The sequence below is a fragment of the Gambusia affinis genome, linkage group LG13 (assembly GCF_019740435.1).
Source record: "Gambusia affinis linkage group LG13, SWU_Gaff_1.0, whole genome shotgun sequence".
Lineage (NCBI taxonomy): Eukaryota > Metazoa > Chordata > Actinopteri > Cyprinodontiformes > Poeciliidae > Gambusia > Gambusia affinis.
The window spans coordinates 14,190,628-14,205,665 of record NC_057880.1 but is presented as its reverse complement, the minus strand read 5'-3'; the positions used below and the strand labels follow the sequence as shown (position 1 = coordinate 14,205,665).

Sequence of the window (15,038 nt, the reverse complement as noted above, 5' to 3'; positions counted from 1 at the left end):
GTGGCATAGTTTTTATTATTAAAATATTTTTAGGCCTTTTTCAAGTACATAAAATAAATTATTTGTAAGTTTCCATGATGTTTTTGTATTTTGTAAGCTATTTTATCTAGGGGTTGGTGACTAAAATTTCATCTGAACTTTCTGACTTGAATGTTGAAATGACTGAAGATCAACTGAGATGTAAAAGTCATTTCATACATTTGGTAACACATGACATTTTTTTACAAGAAAAATATTTAATTCAGGCTCATGTTTGAAACCTGAATGAAACGAATTTCACTTGATCAAAAGTAATTCAGTCAAAGTGGGAGTTGTACAGTGCAATGTATTTCAATTGTTTGTTGATTTGAGTGATTATGGCTTACAGCCAGCAAAAAGCAACCAGTTCAGTTAGTCTAAAATGTGAATAATATGTAAGACAAAATATTAATAATCCAGAAATCATGGTGAAAACCTTTCCAGCAGGTTTTTATTGATCTCCTCCACAACCAGGGCAAGCAAGTAAAGGTATTGCTCAGTGTTTAACCTAACTGCACTTTCCTATTGGAAAGTGCAGTTAAAGGAAAAGCTATGGTAGACAAAAATATAATGGCAACAGGGATAAACCCAGCCTTAAGGATTGTGAAGCAAAACCCATTCAAGAGTTTGTGGGAGCCACCCCTGAACAATATAAAATGTCAGAAACACTTTTCCTGGGTAATGAACAAGTGAGACTCTAATTTGAAGTGGCCCAAAATCATCTTTCAGATGGAAGTTAGTGCATTTCATTTAGACGAGGAAAAAAGGAAAGGTGAAGATGCACAGAATCTAAACTTCAACAGTGAAAAATTTCCACAGTGGTGATTCAGGGAGAGCTGTCATCTACTGGTGTTTAATTAAATCCAAACTCAGTGCAGCCATCTGCCAGGAAACTAGTTCATTTCCATGATTTTCTCTGCTGACGAGCTTTAGAAAGATGCTCATTCCATGTCCTAGCCAAACTTGGCAGGAGCTCACACTGCGAAGTGTAACAATGCCTGGTTTAATTACCAGAGCATAATTGTGTTTGAATGGCAAGCCTGATCTAAACACCAATGAAAATCTGGAATATTGTCTGAAGGAAGATGAGACACTAGACCTAACAATGTTTTAGTAAAATAAACAGGAATTGCTTAAACCTCAGTGCTGCAGACTGCTAAAGTGGAGAGTATATGCAGAGTAAGAAACTGAATTCCGCAAAAGTTGCAAAACATAGATTTGGAAAAGGTGTTTTATATATTATTGTGGTTATTTTTTAAAAATGAACCACTTTCTCTTAAATTTATTAATGTGTCAAATGTTTTTGTTTTCCAGATAAAGTTAAATAAATTTATCAAGCGTTATTGAAATATAGGAGGACGAGGGTGGAATTTCAGCCTAAAACTAAACCAGATAATTCACACAGGCATAGTAGAGAAGGATCTTTCTTATGTCTGTGATTTCACAACTTCTGTCGGATTCCCCCCACAAACATTGTTGGTTTGTTCCGGTCCGCCCCTCTCTACTTGGTTGCTATACAACGCTAGTCAGGTGACTGTCTGCAGACAGAATATGGCTGATCTGTCAGAAGACCAATGAGGGAAAGGCCAAATTTTGCATAATCGATCTTAATTTTTTTTTCTTCGTTTTTGACCGCAGTTGTCCGTCGTGGGCAGCGCTTAACAGGAGATATTCAAGGTAAGCGTGGGACCACTTATATGCAGGGTGATTTATCCGTTTATGCTACACGGAACATCAGTGTTGATGTTGGCTAGCTAAATGCTAGCTAAGCCATACAGTCTCCCCCCGTTTTCCCTTAAAAAAACAAATTCTGGAAACTTCATGGGGACGTAATAAATTACATTTCGCTAATCAAGCAACGTCACTATAAAGGCACTGCTGTCGTGTTTCATTATAAGTGTACTAGTAAAATTGTTTACAACATTTATGGGAATTCACAAGTCAATATTTGTTTTTGGGTGACACTAAAAGGACCAAATCACCAACAACTGAATTGTGTTCTTCGGTAAGGTAGCTCTGTCTTTGTAATTTTAATTAATACATGCAATATTGTTTTTGTTACAAACTTGGTCAGTTATCTAGTTTCACATAGTTGCATGTTAACGATGCTAATAATCTTTTAAGAGATTATCTCTGTTTTTTTTGTAATGTAGTTTTCTTTAAAGAGGTTTAAACCTTTGACCCCACAGCTGAACTCTTACTGCTTGTAAAGCTTTGAGATCTTTCAAGCAATGATGAACTTCCTGGTTGTGATGTCACTGTCTTTAACTTCAATTTTATGCTCCCAGGTTGTTTTCCCAACTCCCTTGTACACATCTGGCTGTCAGGATATGTTGTTTTAATCTCTGATAAAGCAGCATATAGTGTTTTGTAAAAGTAATGATACCTCTAGAATTTGATAACATTTTGTCACATATATGCAAATTTAGTTCATTTTGTTGGTATTTTCTGTGAATAATCAAGACAAGTGATGCATATTGTTAAGTGGAAGGAAAATGATTTATAGGCTTAAGATATTTTATAAAAAAAAAGCAGGGCATGCATTTGTGGTTAGTCCCTCTCTCATTGCAGTTATGGCTTTCTTTTTGGTTATGTGTCCACCAGTTTTGCACATCTAGACAATTAAGTTTTTTTGCCATTCTTTCTTGCTCAGTTAAATTGGCTGTTAAACGTCTGCAAAGATTAATTCGATCTGGAAGGACAACCCCCACTCCAATTTGAAGTCTTTTGTCACCTCTATAATGTTTCCTTAGAGCAGTGTTTCTCGCGCCCCTCTGCCCCTCCATGTTTTAGGTGTTTTCCTTCTGCCATACACCTGGATTGAATCTGTGGGTGATTAACAGGCTTCTGCAGTACTTGGTCATGCAATAATTTCTATCAGCTGTTCTGGAATAGAGGCACATCTAAAACATGCAGTGCGGGGGGAGGAGGGGTTGAGAGCTGGAGTTGAGAAGCATTGCCTCGGAGGACTGTTCTGCAATTACCTACATCAATATTTCCATCAAACCCGACTATCTTTTTTGACTGTGTTAAATAAAATTACCATTACCATAGCGCAATGTTGCCCCCACAATGTTTTATGGTAATTTGACAAGTTTTCCACTTTTGCATTAAAGCAAGTTGTGTAGTCATTCTCCCACCTTAGCTGTGGATCCTCTGCTGCTCCTTCAGGGTAACAGACCTTCTTGTTGCTTTTCTGAGTGATACTTTCTTTGCCAGGTTCTTCAGCTTAGTTGAGTTAAATGTAGCTGATTGTTCTGGCATTTCTTTGGGGTATCAGAATCAATGCTTTTAGAATGTAAACGGATTTGAAAAGCACAATAGGTTCTTCAGTTTTTTTGTTGTAAAATGTGTTGTAATCATTTTTCTTCCACCGTAGAATTATGTACTGGGGGAACTTTCTATTGGCCTGTTAGGCACAATCCCAATAAAATGCACTGAGTTTTGTAATTTTAATTTGACAGGATGTTAAAGGGAAGGTACTATGAAGAAAAGAAATGCAACTGAAACTGATAGTTATTTAATGTCATACACAAGTGGTACTTATGTCAAGGTAGCTATAGGCAGCGAATTTCAGTCTTAGAAAGTCTTTGTCAGTGGAAACATTCACTCCAATTTGCATTTTTGCTCTTATTTCCTCCCACAGGTAACCGATTTTTGTTTAGAGTACAAATGTATACTGAAGATAATTTTCTGTTTAGTTTTGTGCTCTTTATGTGTTGACAGGCATTTAAAAAGCCTGCCTGAATTATTGATTTCCATCATCACAATAAATTATTTGACTCCAGATGAGTACTTTGCCAAATGGAATCGCAAATGGCCCAAGCCGAAGTGAGACTTTTAGCAAAGATGCTCAGGTGTGGGAGAGACCATGGAGTCTTGAGGAGATCCGACAACAGAGTGCCAACTGGTCCTTAGCAGCCGACTCGGGGGTAAGCTAGAAACGGTGTTGTCATTCTGAAGCATCAGTGAAACAGTGCTTGAGAAAGTTGTGAAATCAACGGATCCTGTTTTCATAACGGCTTTTTCTTTTTATCTCGCAGCTCTTCCTCTTCCTCCAAGACTTTTCGCAGAGAATGTTGTCAAAGACGCATGAGATTGAAAAGCAGTTGGACAGCCTTATCCGGGACACCAAGGCCACAGACAGTCGCCTGCACTCTGTCTTCAATGACTTTTTAATGCTCTCTAATACACAATTTATAGAAAATGTAATGTATCTCATAAATTCATTAATAGTATTTGCCAAATTAAATTTACATTGATATTTTTAGACTTCTTTTGAGCCAGAGCAGTTTTTAAGTAGACAACACATGATTCAGTGTATCCTGTTCTGTATCAGAGAGTGTATGATGAGGAGGTGGAGGAGACGATGCCCAAGGCTGACGCTTCAGAGAAGCAGCCTGAACAGGTAACTGAGCACGAACCTGCTAACATCGCTCATTTTCCTTGACTACAGTGTTTTGAGCTTTTCACATATTGTCACTTTACAAACACAAATGTAAATTTATTGTGCTGGAGTTTTATGTGATAAGAAAATACGAAGTAGTGCATGTCAGTAAAATGGGAGGAAAACAATGCATTGTCTCAGTTTTACTGAAATACTTATTTTATTTCCTGGCCATTACTTGGTCTTTTTCATGCCATTTGTTCACTGATCGAAAAAAAACCCCATCTATGATACTTCACTAAACAGCTGTGCTTATGAGTGAATAAATTACTCATTCCTGAACATCCGAAGGCAGTTTGTTGCACTAGATTTTAATTTTATGTAGTGGTATTGTTGTTTACAGGGCTAAACACAAAAGCATGTCATATTTCCTTTTTTAACTGGAGAGAAAATGAACCCATGTCACGTTTTGCTTTCTCTTCATGATTATGTGCTACTTTGTGTTGGTCAAGCAGATGAAAGCCTAGTAAATTACGTTGATGTCTTGATTGTAGCATGACAAAATGTGGAAAAAAAATGTAAGTCTGAAACTACTTTTGCAAGTATTTTCAGATTGAATTTATTCATCTCTGAATTTCAGGAAAAGACTCGAGAGCAAAAAGAGGCAGAGTTGATCCCCAAGATGCAGGAAGCTGTGAGTTATGGGCTGAAAGTACTGGAGTCGGCGTTTGAGCATCTGGACATCAAGGCAGGGAACTCTGACTCTGAGGACGAGGAGATCCCGGAGAGAGAAGAGGCCATCCTGGAACCCAAGGTGTGCTGTTCCCATGAAGGGCAATAACAGTGAAATGCTATTATTGCAGTTTTGACTGGAATGCATGTCATGAGATCAGTGTAATTAAGTTTGGGTGTTGCTTATTTTGGTATTAGGATCTCTATGTGGATAGGCCGCTTCCGTATCTGATTGGCTCTCAAGCCTTCATGGAGCAGGATGATGTTGGGCTTGGTGACCTGTCGAGTGACGGTAAGACTCTCACAGCTGCTCTGTCTGTACCTCAGCTTGACATCAATAACCTTAATGTCATTTTCAGAACTATCGGTTGACAGTGACAGGGACAGCGTTGTTGACAGTGAAAATGACAAAGAAGAATTTGTGAGATAATATTTCCTTTATTATTTCACAACTTATGGTTTTGTTTTAATTTTCAAAAACGTTTAATAGAAAAAAAAAATGTTTTTTTTCTTCTTTTAAACAGAATTCAGATGATGACGTTTCCCAGGAGGAGCCTGAAACTCACAATAATATTCAAAAGGTATCTTAAGTCATTTTTCTGTCTCCATATGAAAAATAACTTCATCTTCAAGCCAATTAAGTTTTACAATTCTTCCTCAATTTCATCTAGAAGTCATCTATGGTTAGTTTTGAAGAAGAGGATGACGAGGATTCAGACCTATTTGAAAAATCAGATGAAGATGATGCTCCAAAGGTATAGCTGGGTCACACAAAATACTAATTTTGTACACACCTAAAGTATCTGAAATAGGAAAGATTAATTCAAGTGTTGGGTAATTCAGAAGACTCCAAAAAGGAATGACAGCTGATATTTTGCATGTCACAGAACACAGGCGAGTTCAGATTTGAAGATGAGTTAGCCGCCCGAATCAAAGGGGAACAAATGACCCGGCCTGAAGGAGATCGTGCGTGTAAGTACCTGTCATTACCGGCTACCACACACGACATCACCCACTGTGGACTTCCATTCCTACATCTCATTGGTCCTCAGGTAAAATCCATCTAGGACAAAGTTATTTACAAAATTACAAAGTTTGTCCCTCTATAGGCTACCTGTTATGCAGCTGAGGAAACCAAACTTTGTTGAATAATTATTAGTGAACAATCAAGCAAAAATACAGCTGTTCATAACAGCTGATATACAGCTGTTAACTTGCCTACATATATTTGGGAAGATTAGAATAACATCACAAAGAATTTATGGAGACTTAACTGTTCTCTGTATATAAAGGGACCAATAAAGTTCTCTTTATTTATAGAAGTGAGCTAAAGTTTTCAGCCACCACATCCAATTGTTTGCTTTTCTTGTATTATCCATTTCATAAATCGCATATACCTATCCTACAATCATTTCTGGGCTAACATTTACACCTTTTTTTTTTTTTTTTTTTTGATGAGGCTAGCTGTGTTTTATTTAGTGAAAAACGTGGCATTAAAGCGCTTGTTTGAGTACAACATCAAGTGCAATTCACATACGTCTGCCATTCTTGCATGTGCATGTTTATGGATCTTTTGTTTCTACCATTTCATTATCCTGAAGCATTGGCATCTAAGAAGAAGAGTAAAGGCAGAAAAGAACCAAAGCCTGCAAAACCACAGGGTAGGACACGGTCATCATCATTCCTGTTCAGCCTTGCGTTTAGATGCTCCATTAGTTTTCGCAACAAACCGACCCAAACTTAAACTGTTCATTTAAATTTTACCAGCGGCTGAGGAGGACAGCGATGACATGTTTAAGCCTCCCAAGATGAATGATCATTACGATGACGACGACGATGATGACTTCTCCCCATTTGGAGGAAAAAGTGGCCTGTTCAGCGGAGGAAAGGGCCTCTTTGACGATGATGACGAGGTGATGTGATTTATTTCCTGTTTTGTATCTGCATCGTGGAAGATGTGGGATCAGATTTCAATGTGTCATGTTCTATTGCATCATACAGGGAGATCTTTTCTCTGAGGCACCAAAACCCGCTTTGCAGGAGAAAAGAGTAATGAATGAAAAGATAAAAAACACATCTCAAACTTCAGGTAAAATCTAGAAATACAAAAAGATTCATTTTTAAAGTAAACACACAGATTGAGATTAACATTTATTTTGCTGTTCAGAATCTCGTAAAGCTGATAAGAAGATTCCAGCTGGTGCCGTATCAATATTTCCAGGTAGTAGAAGAGATCTTAATAGTAACATGCAACCTTTTTTTTGTTTTTTTTTTTTTAATATATGCTTTATTGTACTGAAACAAACTTTCTCCAATCAGATAACAGCCTGTTTGGTTCTGGACAAAGCTCTGACTCAGAGGAGAGAAAAGAAAATAAGTCCCCAGCTGTCGGGACCAAAACGGCTCCCACACAAACTCTCACTGGAGGGGGTGGTGGTGGTGGTGGTGGAGTCGAGGGGCTGTTTGATGACGACGAAGACGATGACTTCTTTAGTGGTAAAACCCTGAAAAAGTCAGACTCTGGTATGTGACTGAAAGAGGCGCCTAAGTGGTGCTGCATTTATTCCAATGGGATCTTGGCTTGATTATTTATTTAATTTAATTTCCAGCTGTACAGGAGAAAGCCAAACTTAAAAATTCAATTGACCTTTTTGACGATGAGGATGATGATGGTGACATATTCAGTGGTAAGTTCAAAGCAGCAACTCCTACCCAAAGCAAGAAGGAGCCTGAGGAGGAGAAAGATAAACCTCCAGAGAAAAAGGTAAATGAAAACATTCTTTCTCAGAAATGTATAGTATGTTGTGTTTTCTGTGTTGTCATGGTGACGGTCAATTTCATGTTTAGATGCCAGCTGGGGCCATCTCCATGTTTGGTCCTGCAACTAAAAGCCTGCTAAGCGAGGGCTTGAAAAAACGGCAGACGTCTACCAGTGAGGACTCTGAGAAAAATGAAGAGGTCTGTATGGACTGTTGTTTACCTACTTAGCCCTAACACACATCAATTTAGTTTGTTTTCATTCGCAAAATGTTAGAATTTCAGTCTAAAAGTGTTCCATTGTCTTCAGTGGTCACAATGTCAGCGTTGCTTTTTCTTCTAAAACAACTTACCGCTTCTTAAGTAGACACTGGATAAAATGTAGACAAATAATTTAATATGTTAGAAGAATTTAAATTATTTACTTAACTCATACAACCTAATTGTGGAGGAAAAAATAAGGTACCTAAGACGATTAAAATTTTAAATGAACTTGATGATCTTCGCTAGATCTGATTCAAAGAACAAATTTATGACAACACGTTTCCAAAATGCTGTGCATTGATCCATAGACAGTCGAATGCTTATAGCACAGCAATAAACATACACTAAAATTGGAATGCTCGAAAATAGATTTAATGATAACTTACCGGTACATTTAAGTAAATAAATTGTACTTACACTTTATTTAATAAGCTCAAAATAATTAACATTTATTTGTCAAGGGATAGTGCACATTGAGAACAGTGCTCCAAATTGAGCCCTGGGGGACACCATGTGGGATTAGATTGTGGGTGAAAAAGGTTCTGTGTAAAATGCACCCTATTATTCTGCAATGCATAAAATTGTATCAAGAAGAGAGGAGAAAACCTTCACATTTCATTCCACGTCTTGGGAAATATTGTGTCAAGCCATTACATTAGTTTGTCTACATTTTTTTTAGTTTACATCCTGAATTTTTACATGTTGTCTTTGACAAGAAAACTAACCTGAGCATCTCTTTAAAAATGTGACTCTGCTGAGCTTATGGTTTTTATTGTTCTTGTTTTGTTTTTGTTTTTTTGGCATAGCTCAAATTCCCATTTCTTCAATAAACAGTATAATTTCACAACTCAATTTTTTTTTTTTTTTTTTGGATTTGTTTACATTTATGAACTTCAGGTTGTTCCTGCTGCCCTTGATGTTGGAAAAGCTCCAGTTAGGCCAACAGAAACACCTCACAGTATAAGCCTGTTCTCTGATGATGAAGAGCCTCAGGTAATGTTTGCAATAGAAACAAAATGGTAAGAAGATTTGAGGCTCACAAAGCATTTCAATGACGCTTGATATCTTTTGTCGGCGTCAGTTATTTCCAGGAGTCATTGAGAGTCAATCTAAGCCTGACCCTTCAAGTCTGGGTAAAACCAGCAAAACCCCCCTGTCCTTATTTGATGAGGAGGAAGAAGAGGTGAAAACTGTTTCATTACAGCACAAAATAAAATCTGACCCGTTTTATTTGACATTACTACATGTTAATCTTTTACCTTGTAGGATCTTTTTGCGTCTGCAGCCAAATCTCAAGCTAAAGTCTCCGTCCCACCACCCACCAAAGCGGCATCCATCTCTCTTTTCAGCGACGACGAGGTATGTGGATAATAAAGGTAATATTTTCTACTCGCCAACCAGGATTTTTGTGGATTTGAAAAATGTTATTTTCGGAAATGTCAGGATCAGTGGATAAGTCCAAAAAGCAGCTCCTCGAAGGTGGAGAGTAAAACAGGAGGAATGAAAACCAGCACTAGTGCGCCATCTAATCTCCCAAGTACTAAATTACCTCAGAAGAGCAGTTTGTTTAACGACGAGGATGACGATGACCTGTTTGCCGACACAAAGACGTCAAGGTACATACTGTTGTAAATGACTTAATTCATTTATAAACGGAAAACAAAGCAGCTCTTGTCTGGCTCAAGCGGCATTGTAACTTTTATCGTACTTTAACATTTTAAATATTTACCCATCTTCTTGTTCTGTTGCCTTCATGAAGTCAGAAGAAGCCCCAGAGGGTTGCTCTCCTGTTTGAAGACGAGGGAGATGATGAAGGAAAAGAATCTCTATTTGGCAATAACCCTGCAGTTCACACAAACTCTGAAGCCCCAACAAAAGTGAGTGAGCAAAAATCTTAAACTCATTGCTTATGGATAATTTAAAATAAATAAATAAATAAATTATTTTGATGCTTAGTTGAAATCGAGAAGATAAACTATTCTTGTATATAGAACTGTCATGTTTGGGAATTATTTTGAGAATTTTACATTTCTACATTACAAAAAAATATATATTTATACAAGAGCATTTTCATTCACATCAACAAGACAAGACTTTAGCATAATAAACTGTTGTAGGGGATGATATTGAGTTGGTATAACCTGTGGTCCTACAAACCTAAACTGTTCGTCAAAGACGCTTTTTAAAGGAAAGCAGTTCTTATGTTTGAAAGTTCACATATGCATTTTTTTCTGCGTCCTCCATGTATAGCTGTTTTATTATCTGTAATTTTCCCAGATGCCGGTTGCCACTGCGCAATCCTCCTCAAAGCCAGAGCAGGTTTTGGTCTCTGAGACCCCAGCAAAGGACAAACCGCCGGTGCAGCCGAAACCGGCTGAAAAGAAACCTGAAGCGCTGCCGTCACCGGAGAGCACTGAAGTCAGAAAGAAGCCTGCTGGAGCAGTCAGTCTCTTTGGTGGCATTGACGTTCTCAGCAGCAAGCAGACACAGGGCCCTCTGGACGATGAAGACCAGGATGACCTCTTCCTCTCCAAAGGGACCCCACCACCAATGTTTAGGACCAAGGAAAAGAAGGAAGACAAAGGCAAAACAAAAACATTCAGTCTGTTTGATGAGGACAACGAAGATGAATCCGAATGGAACGTACCAATATTCTCGACCAGTAAGCCCATGGCAGGAAAGACACCAGAGGTTTGTCTGCCTTGTAATAGAACAGAGAATATGGGAACATTTGTTCATTTGCATTTTTGTTTTACTTCTGCATTTGAAATGTAAAATTTTTCCGTAGCCTGCAGAGGAGCAACAGCAGAAAAAGAGCACAGGGGTTTTCCAGGACGAAGAGCTGCTGTTCAGTCAAACGCAGCAGAAGGACAACGACCCTGATGTTGATCTTTTCGCAGCCACAACAAAAGCTGAGGTCAGTTCATTTGTTGCATTGTTGTGCGAGTTTACTCTTAACAAGAAACAGCTCTAAGTTCAGTTCAGACATTAAAGTCAAATTTATTTAAACCTTCCAAACTACATTTACTGTCCCACTATGAACAGATTCCTCATTATATTTTTGTGAAATAAAATTTGGCAGCAATTTTCACATCATCACATACTGCTTTCATTGTACGTTTAGAAAAAAAAAAGAACACTGTTTTTTGTTTTTTTTTCTTGGTCAATTTTCAGAGTTCTAAGGTCAGTCCGATGAAACCAGCGGCACATAATCTGTTTTCAGACGATGACGAAGATGACATCTTCAGCTCTGTCAAAGCAACTTCTCCCCCTCCGGTAAACAAATAAGTTTTATGTGTTTAGAAAACACTGGATAACGTTTTTTTTTTTTTTTAACACTTACAAAAAATACCAACCGTTTATTTCCCTTTTTATATAGATAGTAGCAAAGAAACCAAGCAAACCTCTTGATAAAGCGCCACTTGCAAGCCCTGATCCTGTTTCAGAGATTCAGGTGGGCTAAATTTGTCTGTTTTTTTTTTTTTTGTTTTTTTTTTTCACTTCTATACTACAAAACTGTGGCAACTATTTACTGATTTAGAAGCATAATTTGTGTTTTGTTCTGTTCTCAATTGTAAGATAGTTTTTATGTTTTTTTTTGTTTTTTTTTTTGTTTTTTAAGAAAACACAAATTTTATGTTGGATACAATTTTGATCCTGCTGTAATCTGACCACACAGAAACCAGCCCCACACCCTGTAAAACCTAAAGATTCCTCATCAAGGATTGGGAAACTTCAAGTAATATATATTTTTTTTAAACTGAATTAAAAGCCTTTAATACTGACCTTTTTTTCCTCTTATTTTCCTCTTCAGGGAAGATCTTTATTATTGCTACTTTAACGTATGTTTGAATCTGCTTTTTTTTTTTTCTATTCTTCTTCAAAACTTTCGCTAAAATTGACTGTCCTAATTGAAAATGGTTATTTCATTTTATCTTACTAATGAAGAAGAGTTGTCTTGCTGGTCTTTGCAGTTTCAGTAGTTCTTGCTGTTTGTTGTTGCTCTTGCACCATTTCCATCCTCAGTCCTGGTTTCTCCTTTCTCTGAACCACACAGAGGAACTTACAAGTTAGAGAAGTGATACAAATCTGTACTATTAGTTCGTGGTTCTGTACAAATGCTGAATTTTCTTGCTTGAAGTAAAGTCATCTTAAAAAGAATCTACCCAGATTTCACGGCAACTAATTTTTTAAAAATTTTATTTTCAACGTCCAGGCCAGTCTGATGATCAACCCTGCTGCTTTGCTCCCTGGAGCTCTTTCCAGCATGTCAGGGACTCTGAGCTCTTCCTCTGGGATATCCAGCTCCAGCCTGAGCCCCAGTCCTGTTTCAACCCCTATAGGAGGACATGAGGAGAGTGAAGGGGGGGTGAGCTTTGATACACCAGTCCAGGTCACGACTCTGCAAAGTGCACACAAGGTGGGTTTTGAGTTTGGCACTTTATGTACTGTTGTCTCTTTATGTTCACCTCCAACTGCTCCGAAAGTAGCTAAAATCTCCCTACCCTGGCAGGGCCGTGCAAAAGGTTCGGCTCTTCGGAGACCCCAGTCCAGAGCGGCAAGGCAGCAGGCTGCCAAACAGTCGATAGGGGACACAGATCAAAGCGGAGGGGAAGATGTTTTTGGGCCAAATCCCATTGTTTCCAATTTAGCATTGCCTCCTTCAGACAAATCCAACCTCACGCCCATCCACCCAACTTTTCCTTCCTTGTCCGAAGCATCAACCTCACCACAGCCCTTACCTTCACAGCCTTCATCCTCTCAAAGCTCTTCCAGACCCAATGAGCTGTCATTGCCAGTATCGACAAAAGCAGGAACGAAAGAGTCCAGTAAGGACAGCAGCAGCACAAAGAAACAACTACCATTAGAAGAAGATGACCTCTTTGGCTCAGATAGTCTCTTTGGGCCTAAAACCGTCTTTAACAAGCCCTCACCCAGAGAGACTCCCAAGAGCATCGAGCCACAGGCCAGTAGTGGGGCAGGACTGAAGAAGGATATAGATCCCAGTCAACACTCTATATTTGATACGCACACTGATGATCTTTTCCAAAATGTTAAGCCACGTTCGGTAACAAAGAAAGCTAAATTCTCTCCCTTTATGGAAGATGACGATGATGACTTATTTGGACTTAACAGCAATGCCACTGCCACATCCAAAACTAAAAAAGAAATCAAGAATGGCAGTAGTTTTTCAACACAGGGCATTTTTCAGGTAGGTTTACCTTTTTGTCTGTTGTAATTGTATCAAGGTTTATCTGTGCTGTGAGGGTGGATTTGATTCCTGTTTTTCCTGTCTGAATTTGTGTTACAGGAGGAAGCCACCATTGTGCCTAAAGTTGACAAGAAGCTCAAAGAGAAAAGCATTGACGCTGCCTTGTTTGACAATAATGTAGACATTTTTGCTGACCTGACAGACACATTTAAACCAAAACCGAAGTCCAAGTTAAAGGGAGAGACCAAGTCAATATTTGATGACGACATGGGTAAGCAACAGTGATGCTTGTCACACATTTACAATGCTTTTCCAAAGTGTTCCACATTTTTAGAATACAACCATAAATGTCAATGTATTTTATAGGTATTATTACCCACTACATAACATAGTAGTGGGTAATAATGAAATGGGGTATAAATAAGTGTCATAAAGTCTGAAAAGTGAGGCATGCATTTTTACTCTGACACCAATGGATGAAATTTAGTGAAACAAGTGGGAAGTCACGCAATTAGCAAATGTGTAATTTAACCTCAGTCCAATTGATTTGTGAAGGGCTCATAGGTTTGTTGGGAAACATTGGAGAACAAGCATCACAAAAACTAAGGAACGAACCAGGGAAGAACTTGAGTAGTTTAAAGCAAAATTTGGTTATGCAACAATATTTAAAGCTTTCAAGCGTCTCATGGAGCACCTTTCAGTCTGTTATCCAAAAGTAGAAAGCGTCTGGCACAACTACTAACTAGTATGACCTACTTTGTGTAGATCTGTCATATTAAATCTCTATAACATACTTTTGAGGTTTGAACATGACAAAATGTAAAAATACAAAACTTAATACTTTTGCATGCCACCATCTACTTTCTGAAGATCAGCTGTGTTGCTTAGTGCTCACCTGTTGTCATATTTTTACATTGTTGTATCTCTCTGCCCTTCAAAGATGACATTTTTACAACAAGCACAGCAAAGCCAGTGCCGAAGGCTCCTGATAAATCAAAGAAAACTCCACCAGCCAAGGAAGCCAGTACCGCACCAGATTCCAGCAACATATTTGATGACCCACTTAACGTTCTGGGTGGGAACTGATGTCTTGTAAAAGTGTGGATTTTTTGTTTTTGTTTTTGTTGTTTGTTTTTTTTTTGCTTCATTATTAAGTGGTCAAAAAAAGACATGATACACTATTGATAGAATATTTATTGCTATAACATCATATCAGTATGTGGCTTATTTTTGTCTGACAAAAACTGTAATTAATACAATACCATTCATCTTTCAAAGGAGTTTCCAAAATTATCCTGGCATCATAGTTAATATAACTGTTTAGTCTTTATAATACATAATAGCACTTTATAAGCATACATTATGCTTAGTCTTGAGGCCTGCAGAAATTATATTGATTTGTTTGGCTTTGCCATGTGAGATGTTATTTCTTTAGGTTCGTGCCATATCATTCTGACTGTCTTAGTCAATTTTGACAATGTTTTTATTAAGAATTTCCTCCATTTCCTAACTTTGACTGTGATGATAAAGACGATGCTTTTTTTAATAACTAAAATGAAACATATTTTACCTGAATTATGTGTGGTTATTTCCAGGTCGATCATTGCTTTTCTTGTTTTAACTCCAGAGCAAGGGAGTATTTTGTCATTTGTTGAATCAAATAAATGG

The 15,038-nt window shown here is 37.9% G+C and overlaps 1 protein-coding gene across 2 annotated transcripts; it reads left to right on the top strand.

The window, feature by feature from the left end:
• The first annotated feature begins 1,547 nt into the window (after positions 1-1,547).
• washc2c (WASH complex subunit 2C) lies at positions 1,548-14,945 on the top strand. 2 transcript variants are annotated; one of them, XM_044136397.1, is made up of 31 exons: positions 1,548-1,695; positions 3,807-3,950; positions 4,062-4,226; positions 4,358-4,426; positions 5,046-5,219; positions 5,336-5,429; positions 5,497-5,558; positions 5,662-5,718; positions 5,809-5,892; positions 6,025-6,109; positions 6,739-6,798; positions 6,905-7,050; positions 7,139-7,226; positions 7,305-7,358; positions 7,457-7,660; positions 7,747-7,901; positions 7,985-8,095; positions 9,056-9,151; positions 9,240-9,341; positions 9,425-9,517; positions 9,602-9,774; positions 9,918-10,035; positions 10,436-10,849; positions 10,947-11,075; positions 11,333-11,434; positions 11,538-11,612; positions 11,838-11,897; positions 12,375-12,578; positions 12,672-13,370; positions 13,470-13,641; positions 14,311-14,945. In XM_044136397.1, the coding sequence occupies exons 2-31, from the start codon at positions 3,807-3,809 to the stop codon at positions 14,454-14,456; spliced, it is 4,335 nt and encodes a 1,444-aa protein (XP_043992332.1). In that variant the 5' UTR covers positions 1,548-1,695; the 3' UTR covers positions 14,457-14,945. The 2 variants fall into 2 exon arrangements, with proteins under 2 accessions (XP_043992332.1, XP_043992333.1); XM_044136398.1 differs by lacking the exon at positions 11,838-11,897.
• The last annotated feature ends 93 nt before the right edge of the window (positions 14,946-15,038 follow it).

Excerpts from the sequence above, each read along its gene's own strand:
- washc2c (XM_044136397.1), top strand. The coding sequence starts at position 3,807 with ATGAGTACTTTGCCAAATGGAATCGCAAATGGCCCAAGCCGAAGTGAG. Across the intron at positions 4,427-5,045 it reads CAGAGAAGCAGCCTGAACAG|GAAAAGACTCGAGAGCAAAA; the intron begins GTAACTGAGCAC and ends TCTGAATTTCAG. Across the intron at positions 7,902-7,984 it reads ATAAACCTCCAGAGAAAAAG|ATGCCAGCTGGGGCCATCTC; the intron begins GTAAATGAAAAC and ends TTTCATGTTTAG.